Below are 16,624 nucleotides of genomic sequence, written 5' to 3'. Positions count from 1 at the left end.
CTAGGATGTTTTTCCCTCCTCATTTCGACTGCCAAAACCAAAACCTCCATGAACATTCTCATAACCTTGTCTATCACTTTCAACATGTCCATTCAAATCTCCACCAATTAAAATATTCTCTTCATTTGGTATGCTTTGCATTAAATCATCCATATATTCCTAAAACCTTCGTTTACTCTCACTGTCTAGTCCTATTTGTGGGGCATGAGCACTAACTATATTTATTGTTTGTCATTCTAGTACTAGCTTTACTAGTATAATTCTGTCTCTTACTCTTTTCACAGCTATTACTGCGTCTTTCAATGTCCTGTCTATGATTATGCCCACTCCGTTCTTGTTTCTCTCATTTTCCGGTAAACCACTGTTTGTACAATGAATTACCCACTTTCTTATTTTTCTCTCATACCCATTTAGTCTCCTAAATGCAAGCAATATTCACCCTTATCCTTTCCAAGGTATCCACAAGCTCCATTAATTTTCCTGTAAGTGATCCAACATTCCAAGTACCAACCCTGATTCTTCTCCTATCCTGCTCCTTCCTAATTGGTCTCCTTCTATGATATATTAAAATTGTAATAAAAAAATTTTAATTAACATCTAAAGTAATAATTTTTCAAATAACGATTCTTTAATTTCCAATCTCAACACTGACGTCTCAAAACAAAGAGAATTATAACGTAAAACTGTAATTCCATGTAAAAGTTAGGCATGAAATAATAAATGATTAAAATAAATTAATATAAATATCATAAGATAGGATGTATTTAATATAAGTTTAAATTCGTATAAAAATAAGTTTAATTATCATTAAATTAAATATTTATATCAAAATATGTATAAATACCTATATTAAGATATATACAAAATTAATTAAAATATATATATAATATGATAACGGATAAATTTATCCTTATATGAATTCGAATTCTATATAGACATATCAAATATTATAATTTAAAAAAATAATAATTATTTTTTAGATAAGTTAAAATTTAATATGGATATATCTAACTTAATAATTATTAAATTAAATATTACTATTAATATATATATAAATTTAATTAAAATATATATATTGAATACATCAAATTGAATTTAAATGTAAATATTTTGTTAAAACTTATCTTATCTGGAATGAACCGCTATCGTACGATTTCTCCTCGTTCCGAAGGATCAGAAGATCACAAAGGCCCCACTTCTCAGAAAAATCCGTAACCCATGTTTCAAAAGCTTTTCGGGTTTGCTTCACATCCATTTCCCGCCTCATCTCTCTTCAAAACCTAACGGCTACCCTCTTCAAGAAGGCAGAAAGCCACTTACTCGTCTCGGATTTTCCTCTTTCAATTCAAAATGAAAACAAATCGCAGGTCCAAGAAGCAAGATACGTCTTCCAAGGTGCGTATCAACACGTCTCCATATTCCAATTCCCCTAATCCTTAACCCTAAATCTCCGTTTGGTCCTCTGGAAAAACCACTAGTCGGGGCTGATTTTGTGTGAAAATTGCAGCTAATATTGGAAGAGATTATTGGATTGACGACAAAGAATGCCAATGGATTGGCTTCCAATATTTCCACCTCAAGCTGTGCTTACGTGGCAGGATGCGTGGTGGTGGTTTACAGTGTGGATTCCGGCAAACAATCGCATCTCATGGTGTCTCATAGAACCCCGAAACCCTTGAGCTGTGTTGCGGTGTCACGGGATGGGCGTTTTATCGCTGCCGGCGAGGTACTAATTGATTTAAATCTTTTATGTTTGATTGCTTTATTTATTTATTTATCTCTGTGTGTGTGGTTGTGAGTGAGTTTCAGTCTGAGTAGAGTGCGGTGGTATAATTTAAGCTCCTCTTATATGGAAGTGCATGGTCATAGTGTATTGGCAGCTTCTGTTTTGACACAACAGGAGGAAATTGTTGGTTTCTTGTATTTCCTAGTGTTTGTCTAACGTGTGGATTATTCACTGTTAGGCAAAATGTCAAGCTGATTTCACAGATTGATAGGATCACATTTAATTTGATAAGATTAGGAGTTATTTTCATGATCTCTTCAATAAGTTTAATAATTGAAAATTTTGACAAGTTCAGTAGTGCTTGCTTTGCCTAATAGGACTAGTAAAGAAATTTTGAAGCTCTTATAAACCATTGAATTTATGGGGAAAATTACAACTACAAAACCTTAAATACTAATATGGTAGAACATAATCAAAGGTGTAAAAGAATCGTGATTACATTGCATGTTTAATTATTTTGTTTGGTTATACAATAAAAATTTAAAGCAATGAAATTATAATTACATCCTGTAATTAACTACACTTTGATTAATAGAATGATAATTACATACAAAAATGCATCTAATCATGAAATTATTTTAACTTATTTCTTTCAATGATTACTATTGTCACCTGGATGACCATCAACACTACCACGGAACCATCGCCATCACATCAACCACCATCACCACCACCACCACCACCTAGCCACTATCATTACCACTACCACCACTATGGTACTGCCACTATATGGCCACTAGTCACTGCAGCCATTGTCATATTAGCACCACAAATAAACTAATATTGAAACAACAAGTATCATTATGTTACATAACTTACATTTTTATTTTGTGACCAAACATGGAAATGGAATGACAATTAAGTTATTTTGCATTACGTCATTCATTTCATTGTATAATTGATTACATTACATTGCATTATATTCTATCAAACATAGCCTAAACATTGTTACAGGGTTTTCATAAAAACAAACTTGATATTTCATAGATTTAAATGGTAAATTTATGTTCTAATCATATGTTAGTATGCTTGGAGAAATTGTTTTTGAAGCACAGATGACTTGAAATGTCCTTTATTACCTGTATGCATTTAATATGGTTTTGCAGTCAGGAAATCAACCTGCAGTATTAGTTTGGGACTGTTCAACTCTGGCATTTGTATCTGAACTGAAGGATCATTTATATGGTGTTGAGTGCATTGCTTTCTCACCTGATGGTGAGTTACAATCAATCAATTGAATGCTTTTGTTTTACAGTAGTGCTTGCTGCTTTTTGTTTAGATATTCTCAATTTTTATTAATTTCTTTTTTTCCCCCTTAATTTGTTCTATTCAAGGGGAACATCTTGTGTCTGTTGGAGGATATATTTATCTTTGGAATTGGCGGAGTGGAATGCTGGTTACAAAGATAAAAGCGAGCTCATCTTGTTCTGCTGTTACATCTGTAAGCTTCTCAGCAGATGCTAAATTTGTTATTACTGCTGGAAAGAAGCACTTGAAAATCTGGACAATTGGATCATCTCCAGGGACCCGCTTAAACAAAGGAACATTGTCACTGACAATGCATGGAAAACCTGTTAATCTTGGTCCTCAGAAAGGAAGCTCATTTACTTCCGTGACATCTGCAATCCTGACCAGTAGTTGTGTTGTTAATAATAAACAAGTTGGTGATCCATTTGGTATTTATGCATTAACTGATGAAGGTTGGACTTCTCCTACAAATAATCTGAGAAGTTCAAATGCATTAGAAATTTTGAAGAATGTTCTCTGACAGAGAGTGCATTTCCATTCTGCTTCTTTTATTTACAGGTGTTCTATGCCTAGTGGATTATGGGTTGTCAGTAAGAAATTCAGTGGACTTAAAGGTACATATACTTAATTATCTATATAGTTCATTATGCATTTCACAAAGTCTTGTATGTTAGCAAAAATTGAAATTATAATTGAGGTGCAATGGGATGATTATATTGCTGATCTAGATGCACAATGTGACAGCATTGTGAATTCCTCATAGCATGCTGATTGTTTATGTAATGATGTAAGATTTTCTGAACTGTTGAGTTGGGATATGTAATGTTCTCTGTTGTACAGTGCATAGTAGGATGCTGAGATGGAGAAATCATGTCCAGTAGGTCTAGATGATTATATTGCTGATCTAGATGCACAATGTGACAGCATTGTGAATTCCTCATAGCATGCTGATTGTTTATGTAATGATGTAAGATTTTCTGAACTGTTGAGTTGGGATATGTAATGTTCTCTGTTGTACAGTGCATAGTAGGATGCTGAGATGGAGAAATCATGTCCAGTAGGTCATAAATAACAATGATAGGAGTGTCAGTGCTTGGATTTTGTATCTTGTGATTATAAACTGCACAAATTGCAATAATATCATTTTGTTGATTTATGGCCTCCTTTATGTGCAAGTTTCCTATCTGAATTTTCAGGTTGAAAAAGGCTTTGCTCTTTCTGCATCTGATAAGCTCGTTGCTTGTGCATGTTCTAATGGCATCGTACTACTCTTTATGAGTGGGACTCTCGATTACGTTGGAAGTTTGCTATACTCCAAAGCCAAAAGTTCCCTGGTGGGAACTGATGTTTACCATCCCAGTGCTGCTGGAAAGGATTTTCAACCTGTGCCTGCTCTTCCTGATGCAGTAGCTTGTCAATTCTCTACCTCAGAAAATTTGGGTAAGTAGTTAATGAGTGTGTTATTAATGGGAGTCCTTCTTTATTTGCAAGTTAAAATACTCAACATTTGTTTTGCAGTGGTTGTTTATGGAGATCATACTCTCTACATATGGGATATCCATGATATGAGCAAGGTGATTGCTTTGTTTAAAGTTTATTTTGCCTTTTTTGTTCATTTCATTCATATTACTTTTCATTTTCAGTGGACTTGGTTTTCTTGGTGCTCAAAATCCATTCCCCAAGTCAGTTTATTGAAGCCTACAAGATCAAAGCTTATTGCAACCTAACATTTCTTATACTTCCAGGCCACCAGGCGTTGCATGTTAGTTTCGCACTCTGCATGCATATGGGATGTCAAAAATCTTTGTTGTGAAAACATGCATGATCCGTCACTTGCATGTGTTGCTAGAGGTTGTCCTGGTGGAGTTTCTTTTGCAACATGCTCAGCTGATGGTACTATTAGGTTATGGGACCTTGCATTGCAACCTGACTTGGTAGATGATGATGCTGACCATCATTTTTTGAATACTGAATCAGTGGCCACTGCAAATTTAGGTAACTTCCATGATTTTGAGAATCTTCATAGTCCTTTCAAATATAGACACAGAAATATATGTGTCTTTAAGTTCTTGTATCAAATAACATAATAATTTTTTCTTGGAATTCGAGTATTTGTGCCTCAACTGGTGATATTCTCTTCCTGTTTGTCACTCCAGTAAGTGCTGGGATTTTCGAGCGAGATACCATGGAGGCAAGCACTAATACCCAAGGGTTTCGGTCAATGGCTGCTAGCTCAGATGGAAATTATTTGGCAGCTGGTGATTGTGAAGGGAACCTTCACATCTATAACCTACTTACATCTGATTATACTTGTTTTGAGGTAAAACTAGGCAGCTTATTATTTTAATTTGAAATCTTTGCTTGCTGAAACAAAGCAATACAAGCGCATAAATTATGTTTTCATATGACAGAAGTTCAGATCCTTGTTGAATTTCATAAGTAGCATATGGGCTGTTCTTGCAGGGTGTCCATGTAGCAGAGATCCTTTCACTGAGCTTTGGCTTGTCAAGCAACAAAGGTGATATTTCTGAAGATGTTGTGGATGGAAATTACCTCCTTGCATCAGGGGGACGAGACAGAATCATCCATCTTTATGATGGCAAAAGGTTTAAACTTAAACTTACTAGTTCATGGTTTTCTTAGTCAACTCATCTTGTGTGTTAATTAGGTTTCCCTTTCTTCTCAGGAATTTTGATCTCATTGAAAGTATTGATGACCACTCAGCTGCTGTGACCTCTGTAAAGCTTACTTGCCATGGCTGTAAGATTCTCAGTTGTAGTGCTGATAGGTATACTGCTGCAAGTTCACTCTCAATTTGCATTATGAACCTTTAGAAACTGTTCTCAAAGCAAGATTGCTTCTATAACATAATGAAGTAAATGATTTATTCCTATTACTAGTGAATTGTGTTTGGAAAAATATATGTTGTTTGGTAGTTTAAATGTCCTACATTTCTGCTCGAACTTAATCGCTTTTAAGACATAACAACCAATTGGTATTGCATTTTTTTTAAGTACCTTCTTTTTATAGTTAACCTGATTATTTATTTCGTACAGGTCTCTGGTGTTCCGGGATGTTTCTGCAACAGATAGTGGTCATCAGATTTTGCGTCGTCATCATCAACTAGCATCTCATGGAACTGTCTATGACATGGCTGTAGATCCAACAATGGAGTTTGTTGTCACAGTTGGACAGGTAAATTACTTCTCAGAAATTAATGGATATAAGTAAATTATTTTATTGTTGAAATGTGGCAATGCAACATCCACTTTAAGAGCATTCAATCAAAAAGCGCCCCCGTAAAGACGTGGAAACAAAACATCTGTCGATAACTGGTTTTGCGATACAAGTAGCAGATTCCTCAAAGTTTTGGATTCCAGATCTTGGACTGCTGATGCTTTAGTTAATCTACTCGTAGGATAAGAAGATCAATGCATTCAACATTGCTTCTGGGAAGCTTATTAGATCATTCAAGCAGGATAAAGATTTTGGAGATCCAATTAAGGTGAGTTAATGTTAATGGCCAGCAAGGCAATATAATTTTTTGATGACCTTATGCTGAAATCTAATTATGATTTTCCAGGTTACAATGGACCCAAGCTGCAGTTATCTGGTTGTCTCCTACTCTAACAAGTCTATGTGCATGTATGACTCTATCAGTGGAGAAATGGTTGTGCAAGTCATGGGACATGGTGAAGTTGTAACTGGTGTCATCTTTTTACCTGACTGCAAGCATGTGGTGTCTGTGAGTGTTTGTCATGCTTAATAGTCATTTTTGATAAATTTATTGTGTCTATGCAGTCTTCTATATTGTAGACTTCCATTGATCATGCCCTACATATGCATATTACTCCAGTTTTGTCATCACAGATTGTGAGAGTCATAATCAACTTTCTGATTCACTGTAACTGTTTATCTGATTCTGTAAGCATACAGGTTATAATAGATTGTCATGCCATGCTAAGAATTTTGGTTTATCACCCAGTTATTGAGCTGTTTACTCCCAGACAATGAAATACTGAATATCAAAAGCATAGGGCCAAATAATATTCATTCCTCATGAAGAATCTCAAGAGCAGTTGATGTGAGACAGAAGTTTCACCAGGGCTTGCATATGGTAGGATATATGAACATAGGGAAATTAGTGCATCCTGCACTTCCCAATCTTGAGACTGAATCTTGCACACTTGACCTGACCGCCTAAGAGCTTTATGATTTCACTGGACAATTTCGCCTTTAAGATCACAGTGGTTTTGATTGGGAAATATGTGATGGTTCAAAATTCAAATGGTATTTTTTTCAGACTTCTCTTTCCTATATCACTTATGCACTTCTAACTTTGTTTATATGCTCAGGTGGGGGGTGATGGTTGCATATTTGTGTGGAAACTGCCTGCTCATATTTCTTCCAGGATACTGCAGAGAATGAAGGGAAATGCTGGTCCATTGACTTTCAATAACTCAGTCCCTTCTGCTGCTATTAGTCAAATCATATTTTCTGAACAGGAAGACCAGCAGTGCATAATTAATTCTAAAGATGTACTTTTGCCAAATTCCGCCCAAGTTGCACAAAAGGTGCTTGACCAAGGAGCGGGGACTCGAAGAACATCAACATTTAGGTTTAGCATTTCAAGACTTCCCATGTGGGCACAAACTAAAGTTGCACATTCTGGTCTTCTAGTGAATCCTGATATAACCTCATCTCAGGTACTTTACTACATGTTCTGAATTTGCAGAATTGCCAAGATTTTGAATTATTGGTAAAAGCCAAAATAGAGAATTCTTTATGTCTTATTCACACAGAAGATAATATTTTATTTAAAAGTTTTTCCTATCATGTTTTCACTGTACATATTAATTTAAGGAAAGATCTCAACTTCTTTAAATTTAAAGTCAATCAATTTTCCAATTTAGTGTCTAGTGATGCAGAAGATAATGAACTTCTATAAGGTGTTCAGCTAAATAGCATATTGGACAATAATGAAAAAAAAGCCATTAATAGTATTAGTTAGTAACTCAACTCAACTCAACTCAACTAAGCCTTTATCCCAAAAATTTGGGGTCGGCTATATGGATTCGCTTTTTCCACTCTGAACGATTTTGGGTTAAATCCTCAGAAATGTGTAATACTTCTAAGTCATGTTGTACTACTCTCCTCCAAGTCAATTTAGGTCTACCCCTTTTTTTCTTTCTATCCTCTAACCTAATGTGCTCTACTTGTCTAACTGGAGCCTCCGTATGTCTACGCTTCACATGACCAAACCACCTTAATCTCCTTTCTCTCAACTTATCTTCAATTGGCACCACTCCTACCTTTTCTCTAATACTTTCATTACGGACTTTATCTAGTCTAGTATGGCCACTCATCCACCTTAACATTCTCATCTCTGCAACTCTTAACTTAGATGCATACGACTCTTTCAGTGCCCAACACTCACTACCATATAACATAGCCGGTCGTATGTCTGTACGGTAAAATTTTCCTTTTAATTTATTGGGAATCTTACGATCACATAAAACTTCCGTAGCACGTCTCCACTTCAAGCATCCGGCTTTAATCCTATGGCTAACATCCTCCTCACATCCCCCATCTACTTGAAGGACTGAGCCTAGATATTTAAAGTGATTACTTTGGAACAGTACCACTCCATTCAAACTAACTCCTTCCCTATCACCAGTTTGGCCTTCACTGATATTGTTCGGATGATATTAGTTAGTAACTCACTTTATGTAATTACTTGGGTTGGTGTAATATTTACTTTCTTGGATGTTGGTGATCCATCAAATGCTGTTGACAAAACCAAACCTCTTGATCTTCTGCATGGAATTATTTTTTCAAGAATACATTTTTCCATGCAATGCACTTAAAAATTATTTTGTTTTACGGTCTCATGTTTCCAAAACTTTAAAAACAAGTTTTAGAATTTATAGATGTTATGCGTTTCTCTTATTCTGATTTCTATATACTCATTGATACTTCCTGCTGTTTACACTAGCCACAACAAGTAGAAGAAAAAAGCCCCTCTCCCTTAGTTAGTGATGGTGGGCAAGGTAATATCTGCCATGAAGCTCAAACTCAATTGAGCCCTGATGTGCAAGGCAATGAATCATGCCTCAGTAGCTTGTCCAAAACTTCTCCTGATACTAATAGCAGCCGAACTTCAACAATGTCTCAAGAAACTCTCAAGTGAGTGTTCAATGGTGTTATGTAATAATTATGTCTTGTTAAATAGTAGTCACTTTGTTTTCTCCCTACTCATTGCTTCGCTTATGTGCATCAGCTATTTTGCCAGGAACAATAACTGGCTTAACGTTTATACTGTATGTCTTGATCTACTCAATTCTCCAGAGGTGCAGCTTTTTACGGATCTGAAGATGCCGGTCTTGTCATCCAATTTGTGTAAGGCGGATCTTTATTTCCACATAGCAAAGTTATGCCGAGTTATTCATCAAATGAAGATAGTGTGAGATCAAAATGATAAAAACTCTTTCAAGTCAATTTCTTCTAACTTCTTCTATGGAAAATATTCAGATGACAAAAGGAAATACAGATAATCAGGAGTGCACTTTTAAGATATTTGCTTGCTTCATGCATGATTTTTGCATGCTTCATGGGCTGTGTCTAATATGCCCTTAGTATCCTATCTGGTGATTGGCAAACTGCAGCAAACATAATTCACAATCTATTAGCATAGTCTATTTTATGAGGCCACAATATTATATAACCTGCAGAATGCAGATATTAGGTTATGAAACACTTCAGCATCACACAATATATGTGGAGGCAGTCTTATTTCCTCATTTTGGCTGAGAACATTGAAATCTGTGGTGTGGTGGCACCCACTTAGATAGATCTTAAGCAACATGATTGTCTGCAATCGAATTGTTCGCATAAGTGGCTGTTTCAGCATCTCCACTATGCTTGAAGATTTACTTTGGTCAGGTTGCTTGATATTGCTGCTTGTTGGGACTTCGTCTGGTATACAGCAGTCATCCAATTGAGAGTGGTCTACTTGGAAGTTCATGTCTCTTAATTTTGCTTTTTTCTACCCCAGTTCTTTGCATGTTGAGAGTATCCTTTTATTTTAGGTTTGATATGTGCCACCTAATACGCAAGTCATGACAATACTCAGAATGCACTGCCTAGCATCTATTTGAGGCTGAATAGTTCATGGCTTATTGCAATTAAAAGATGTGTATTAATAAAGATTATGTCATTTAGTGAAATTCTTTTCTTATCATGGTTATGTGGTTTCCTGCAGCACAAAGCCCTCCTGGGCATAAGACAAGTACATGTTATAAGCCAGTTTCTGGTCACATGGTGGACCAGCTGAGTTTGCGTAAATTTGGAAGCCAAATGCAAAAGGCTATGGAAGATGATTACTACCATATGAAACCTGAAGACAATGATCTTTTCAGGCAGCATTTTTGCAGTTTATCAGCAAGTTGCAAGGTTAGTATCCTTTATGACGAAAGTTTGACTCATTTTGGGGGCTGGATTCATGAGAGGGTTGGGGGAGGAGTTTCTTGGGGCAGAATAAATGATAAGAATTTTTTTTCCCTACATGAAAAGAAAAAGGTTTCAAGACCATATTTTTGAAGGCAAGAAATGAAAATTGGTATAGCCATGGTGCAGAATGAATAATTTTGGTTAAATTACTTTTCTATCCCTGTGTTATGTCATATTTAACATTTAAGTCCCTATATTTTGAACAATAGTTAAAAACATCTCTAAGTTTTGGTTCCGTCATGCACTTTCGTCCCTCTATCTATTTAGTCGTTAGTCAAGGGACTAAAAAGTGGTCAATGAGAGATTAAAGTGTTAATAATGATAAAAATTCAGAGACGACAATGTTCATAATGGTAAAGTTCGGAGATCAAATAATAATTTATCATGGGGTATTAAGGTATTTACTCTTTTCATTATAGCAAAAATTGAGAAAAACGAATAGAGGAATGAAAATATGTGACATAATCAAAATTTTGGGAAGTTTTCATCCATTTTTCAAAATATTGGGACTCAAATGTTAATTGTGGCACAATATGTGGACGTAAAAGTAATTTATCCAATAGTTTTTCTACCAGATTTTTGAAGAATCAAAGTGGGAAAAATGAAAAAATTGGTAGGAAATATTTAAATAGGTGTATTCTATTGTTATTGGTTTAAGATAAAGTAAATATTACTTTATTATGGAAAATAAGGTGATTTAATAAAATTTTACGATTAATCTCATTTAATTTTTGTAAAATGATGCTTTTTTTTTTTCGTAAAATAGTCAATTACAAACAATTTATTAACTTAACAAAAAAAATTTCTTCACATTAAAGAACATATATAATATTTTTTAATAATGTTAAAAAATATTATAAATAAAATTAAATAAGATATATTTATTTAGCATTTCACATTTAACATATATTATTTTAATTAAAATTTAAGATATTGTGAAAAATATGATAATTTAATATTTTGAAGAAATTTTATTTTTTTCTTGTTAAGTTAATAAAGTTTTTCGTAATTGACAACTTTATGGAAAAAGTATCGTTTTACAAAAAATTAATGAGATGAATTGTAAAATTTCATTAAATCACCTTATTTTCCATAACAAAGTAATATTTACTTTGTTTAAACCAAGCAACCATAGAATATACCATTTAAATAGAGCTGAATAGCATACAAAAATATAATACATAACTAAAATAATATTAAGGTCTGTTTGGATAGGTGTATTTGGGGCCAAGGAATTTAGATTTGGAATTTAAAATGCAAATTAAATGTTTGGTGGATTAAAATAAATAGATTTGGATTTGGCTAAAGTTCACATATAGATTTAAAGTTTAAGAAAGATGAGTTTCAAATGACAAGCTAAAGGATGTCATTTGAGGATGCTACAGCAGCAAAGGAGGCACTTCAAATAGCCTTGGCCACAGGTTGAATTTCGGGTTAGAGATATGCTGGAACCAGGACTAGACTGGTTTTTACTGGTTTCGGTTAAACTTATTTCAATCTTGGTTCTAGTTTTGGTTTTAGCTTCTTTTTTTTAAAAATTTTTTTTATTCTAGTTCAATCCAGTTTTGGTTTCAATTCAAATCAGCTCTAGTTTCAGTTTTCAGTTTCGGTTCAACACAGTTCCCATCAATTTGGTTTTGATTCCGATTTTATTTTCAATTTTTGTTGTGTTTCAACCTGGTTCTGTTTCTATTTTTTATTCCAATTCCTGTTGGCACTCAACATAGTTTTTGATTCAACCCGATTCTAGTTTCAATTTTCAGTTTGCATAGAAAAAATGAATCAAATAAATTACATTTTGTTGTGGAATTTTGAAAGTGAGGAAAAATTTAAAAACACATGCAATTGATTGGTTGGGTTTGGCTGGGCTGATCCCCATCTAATTTTGAGTCCAACTTGACTCATGGCTAGGCTTGGGAGAGAAGGCCTGAGTTTGGACAAAAAATATTACGGTTACAATCTAATTCAAAGCCATGAATTATTGATAAGTTCTAGATCTTGAATTTGATCAGTTCGGTTTCGGTTGCAAATTCACTCATTCTCTTGGAGTACCAAAAATATGATCCCAAAGTAATCTATATCATTTTATTTAAAAAAAAAATGATAGATTTTAAATAGTAAAATTTCAACTCAACTCAACTCAACTAAGCCTTTATCCAAAAAATTTGGGGTCGGCTATATGGATTCGCTTTTTCCATTCTAAACGATTTTGGGCTAAATTCTCAGAAATTTGTAATACTTCTAGGTCATGTTGTACTACTCTCCTTCAACTCAATTTAAGTCTAGCCCTCTTTTTCTTTCCATCCTCTAACCTAATGTGCTCTACTTGTCTAACTGGACCCTCCGTATGTCTACGCTTCACATGACCAAATCACCTCAATCTCCCTTCTCTCAACTTATCCTCAATTGGCACCACTCCTGCCTTTTCTCTAATATTCTCATTACGGACTTTATCTAGTTTAGTATGGCCAATCATCCACCTTAACATTCTCATCTCTGCAACTCTTATCTTAGACGTATACGACTCCTTCAGTGTCCAACACTCACTACCATATAACATAGCCGATCGTATGGCTGTACAGTAAAATTTTCCTTTCAACTTATTGGAAATCTTGCGATCACATAAAACTCCCGTGGCACGTCTCCACTTCAACCATCCGGCTTTAATTCTATGACTAACATCCTCCTCACATCCCCCATCTACTTGAAGGACTGAGCCAAGATATTTAAAGTGATTATTTTGGGACAGTACCACTCCATCCAAACTAATTCCTTCCCTATCACTAGTTTGGCCTTCACTGAACTTGCAATGCATGCATTCTGTATTCATTCTACTTAACTTAAAGCCCTTTGACTCTAGAGTACTTCTCCAAAGCTCTAGCTTTCTATTGACTCATTCTCGTGTCTCATCTATCAGAACAATATCATCCGCAAACATCATGCACCAAGAAATACTCTCTTGTATATGTTTCGTCAATTCATCTAAAACTAATATAAAAAGGTAAGGGCTTATAGCTAATCCTTGGTGTAATCCAATTGAGATCAAAAAATCTCTTGTGCCCCTTCCCACTGTGCGCACAATAGTAGTTGCTCCTTGATACATATCTTTCAACACTTGTATGTATCTAATAGATACTCTCTTTTGTTCTAACACACTCCATAAGACATATCTTAGAACACTATCAATAAAAATCATGTGTAGATCTTTCTTCACATCTCTATATTTCTCCATCAAGCTTCTAATGAGAAAGATCATTTCTATAGTTGAACGACCGGGCATGAAGCCAAATTGATTGAGAGAGATAGAAGTATCATGACCTAGTCGATGCTCCTCTCTCCCACAATTTCATAGTATGACTCATGAGTTTAATTCTCCTATAGTTCGAGCAACTCTGTATGTGTCTCTTATTTTTAAAAATAGGTACTAAAATATTCCTCCTCCATTTATCAAGCATTTTCTTTGAATTTAGAATCTTATTAAATAATTTAGTTAACCATGCCACTTCCATATCTCCAAACCTTTCCACACTTCAAGGGTTTGGGAGTAAAATTTCAAATGCAAAGAATTTTTGATTTCAAATCCTCACGCCTAATGAAATAGTAAAATTTCAAATGATGAATTTTAAATGTTAAATTTGAAATTCAGCCATCCAAACGCAACCTTATTTCATTAACAGAACTAATTGTGATATGAGGCTTTATCAAATATGACAATGATTTCTAGTATATTGCATGCAGGTGGAGAGAAGTACATCATCAGTGAGAAGAAGGTATTCTGCACGATATGTTGTGAGGCGGGACTATCATGGAGATTGCAAGAGATTGTTTGACACACCAGCCAATGAAGGTGGTATAACCTTAAAATATGGGGTAGAAACTAAATTACATACCACCTTAGAGAATCCAGTGATCCAGAATCCGGAAGAAGTGCAAGAGATGAATTCTTGTAAACAGGTTTGTCTTTCAATGTTGCACAAATTTGTAATGATTCATGTTCTTTGTTCTGCTTAAATTTACTGAAAGCCTTTAAAGATTAAAAAATAGAAGGTAAACGGTAAAAGGTCTTATTCAACTGTTAATTATGCATGGGATTTTGAATGAAATTCATAATATAAAACCTTATTTTCTATATCTATATGTGTGTGTGTGTATGTATTTCAATTAAAGGATCTGCACCATTAGATTTTTATGCAAACCATGATGAAATGCCATGATCAAGCACTTAAATTTATGGAAAGCGAGTGAATAATAATATTAGAGGAGTTTTCACAAGTCATATCTTATTTATAACAAAAAGATAATCATAGGTAAAGATCACTATGCTAAAATGTTTTGGATATGAATGCTCCATGCAGGAGGTGAAGAACTCTACACAGATCTCAAGTCACACACTATCACAAGGCGAATCAACAGAATTTTCCCCTGCAGAAGGTTCTGTAAAAGTCAAAGAAGCCATCCATCAAAGGGAAGATATACCTGAAGCAAGTAGTTTGCAGCGAAGAAAAACTGCGTGCAGGGAAGCATTGCTCAACTTGGATGCTGCTGCTGAGAATGTTTTAAATCTATTCACAGAATTAGGAAGTCTGATCAGTCAAGAAGATATTTCAGATGGAGCTGGAGCTAAGTTATATGATGAGGCAGGCAAGCTACTTCCGTCAATCGTGGAAAAACTTGATGCAGTTGCACAAATGGTGCGATGTAGAAACAGATCTTCATGCAGGAGAAGTAAGGTTGAAGTTTCAGGATTGGAACCTCTGTTAGAAACGTTTGCTGAGAATTTATCACAGAGAGTCGTGGAGATGGTAAAGAATAACCTCAGTAAGGATTGACTTGCTCGTTTTCTTAACAAGCAATGTGCAAAGAAATACCTTGTAAATACCAACCTTCAAAACAATGACCTATGTAATTCTGTTGCTTCCTTAATTTTTTTTCTCTTTGGAAGCAGCAGGATACTTCTGTAAATAAATCTTACAATAATGTGGAAAAAATTTTTGTTCATATGTTATTGTTTGTTGGGCATGATGCTACTCCTAGCGTGGACAAAATTTCCTTGGAATGTCAATGCCGTAATTGCAACTCAATCTTTTTTTTTTTTTTTTTTTTTATCTCCAGCCCATATTGTGCCTGCTTAGTGAGATTTGGACCAAATGGAACAATGGGCTTCGCTTTTGGAATTTCTCCCAGCAGAAAAATGGATTTTTCTCCCCATGAAAGGGAGGCTCCTTTAAACGATGAAAGAGTCTCCTTTAAACAAACTCAAAATGTAGACTATTCGTCTCTCTTATGAATTCTCAAAAGCTAATTGGTGGTTAAAAGCGGAAAAAGAGCATTCCACACCCTGCCTGTGCACCTCTTACTCATTCAACAAGTCGAGTGATCGCCTCTTTCATTTCAAAGGCAAGGTGCACGCTGACAACCGCTGCCTAGTTGTGAAATATTATGCCTCTTTTCTTTTCTCTTAGTTCTTCTTCCTATGGCTAAAGTATGATATTTCTTCGATTTCCATAACTTGAGTGTGGGATTTACTGCCTGAAAAATTTCATTGAACTACAACTTTTCATTTCATTTTCTCAAAATTTTCATAACCATAAGGTACATGAATTATTTTTAGACATTTCGATGTCTCCTTACCAAATGTCTAATTTTTCTAAAATAATAATAATATAAAGTCATCGGAATCAAATGTCTAGCCAACTCCAATGCTCCAATCACTGTATAGCCACCCGTATACCACAACTCTCTTCACTAGACACCCAAAAGCTCTAATATCTCGCTTGGGATATTTTTAACAAAATTTAATTATTGAATCTTAATTTTTAATATTAAAATTATTTATAAAATTATGAATTTTTTTATATTTATATTATTTATCAAATAAAAAAAATTATATTGGAAAAAGATTGTTTTTGTTAACATATTTTCTTTTATACTTTTTTTACTTAGTTGTATTTTTATCGCATTAGAATTTGTAATATTGTGAATAAATTAATAATAGCAGATTAAATTTATTTTTATTATTTTAGTACTAAATTACATAACTGATTAAATTTAATCCTTTATTATTATAATATTAAATTATTA

At 34.4% G+C, this 16,624-nt stretch overlaps 1 protein-coding gene across 1 annotated transcript; it reads left to right on the top strand.

Moving 5' to 3' along the window:
* Window positions 1–1,242: 1,242 nt before the first annotated feature.
* On the top strand, window positions 1,243–15,541 carry LOC110640211 (uncharacterized). The gene is made up of 20 exons (XM_021791464.2): window positions 1,243–1,395; window positions 1,508–1,726; window positions 2,893–3,001; window positions 3,121–3,486; window positions 3,593–3,648; window positions 4,231–4,474; window positions 4,553–4,608; window positions 4,780–5,029; window positions 5,191–5,354; window positions 5,498–5,640; window positions 5,721–5,822; window positions 6,091–6,229; window positions 6,453–6,539; window positions 6,618–6,779; window positions 7,390–7,740; window positions 9,030–9,220; window positions 9,315–9,433; window positions 10,296–10,486; window positions 14,282–14,497; window positions 14,899–15,541. Exons 1-20 carry the CDS (start codon window positions 1,351–1,353, stop codon window positions 15,370–15,372), a joined length of 3,684 nt encoding a protein of 1,227 aa, XP_021647156.2. The 5' UTR covers window positions 1,243–1,350; the 3' UTR covers window positions 15,373–15,541.
* Window positions 15,542–16,624: the final 1,083 nt, after the last annotated feature.

The sequence above is a fragment of the Hevea brasiliensis genome, chromosome 5 (genome assembly GCF_030052815.1).
Source record: "Hevea brasiliensis isolate MT/VB/25A 57/8 chromosome 5, ASM3005281v1, whole genome shotgun sequence".
Taxonomy (NCBI): domain Eukaryota; kingdom Viridiplantae; phylum Streptophyta; class Magnoliopsida; order Malpighiales; family Euphorbiaceae; genus Hevea; species Hevea brasiliensis.
Note: the sequence above shows the minus strand (reverse complement) of the source record. Positions and strands in the feature narration are given on the sequence as shown.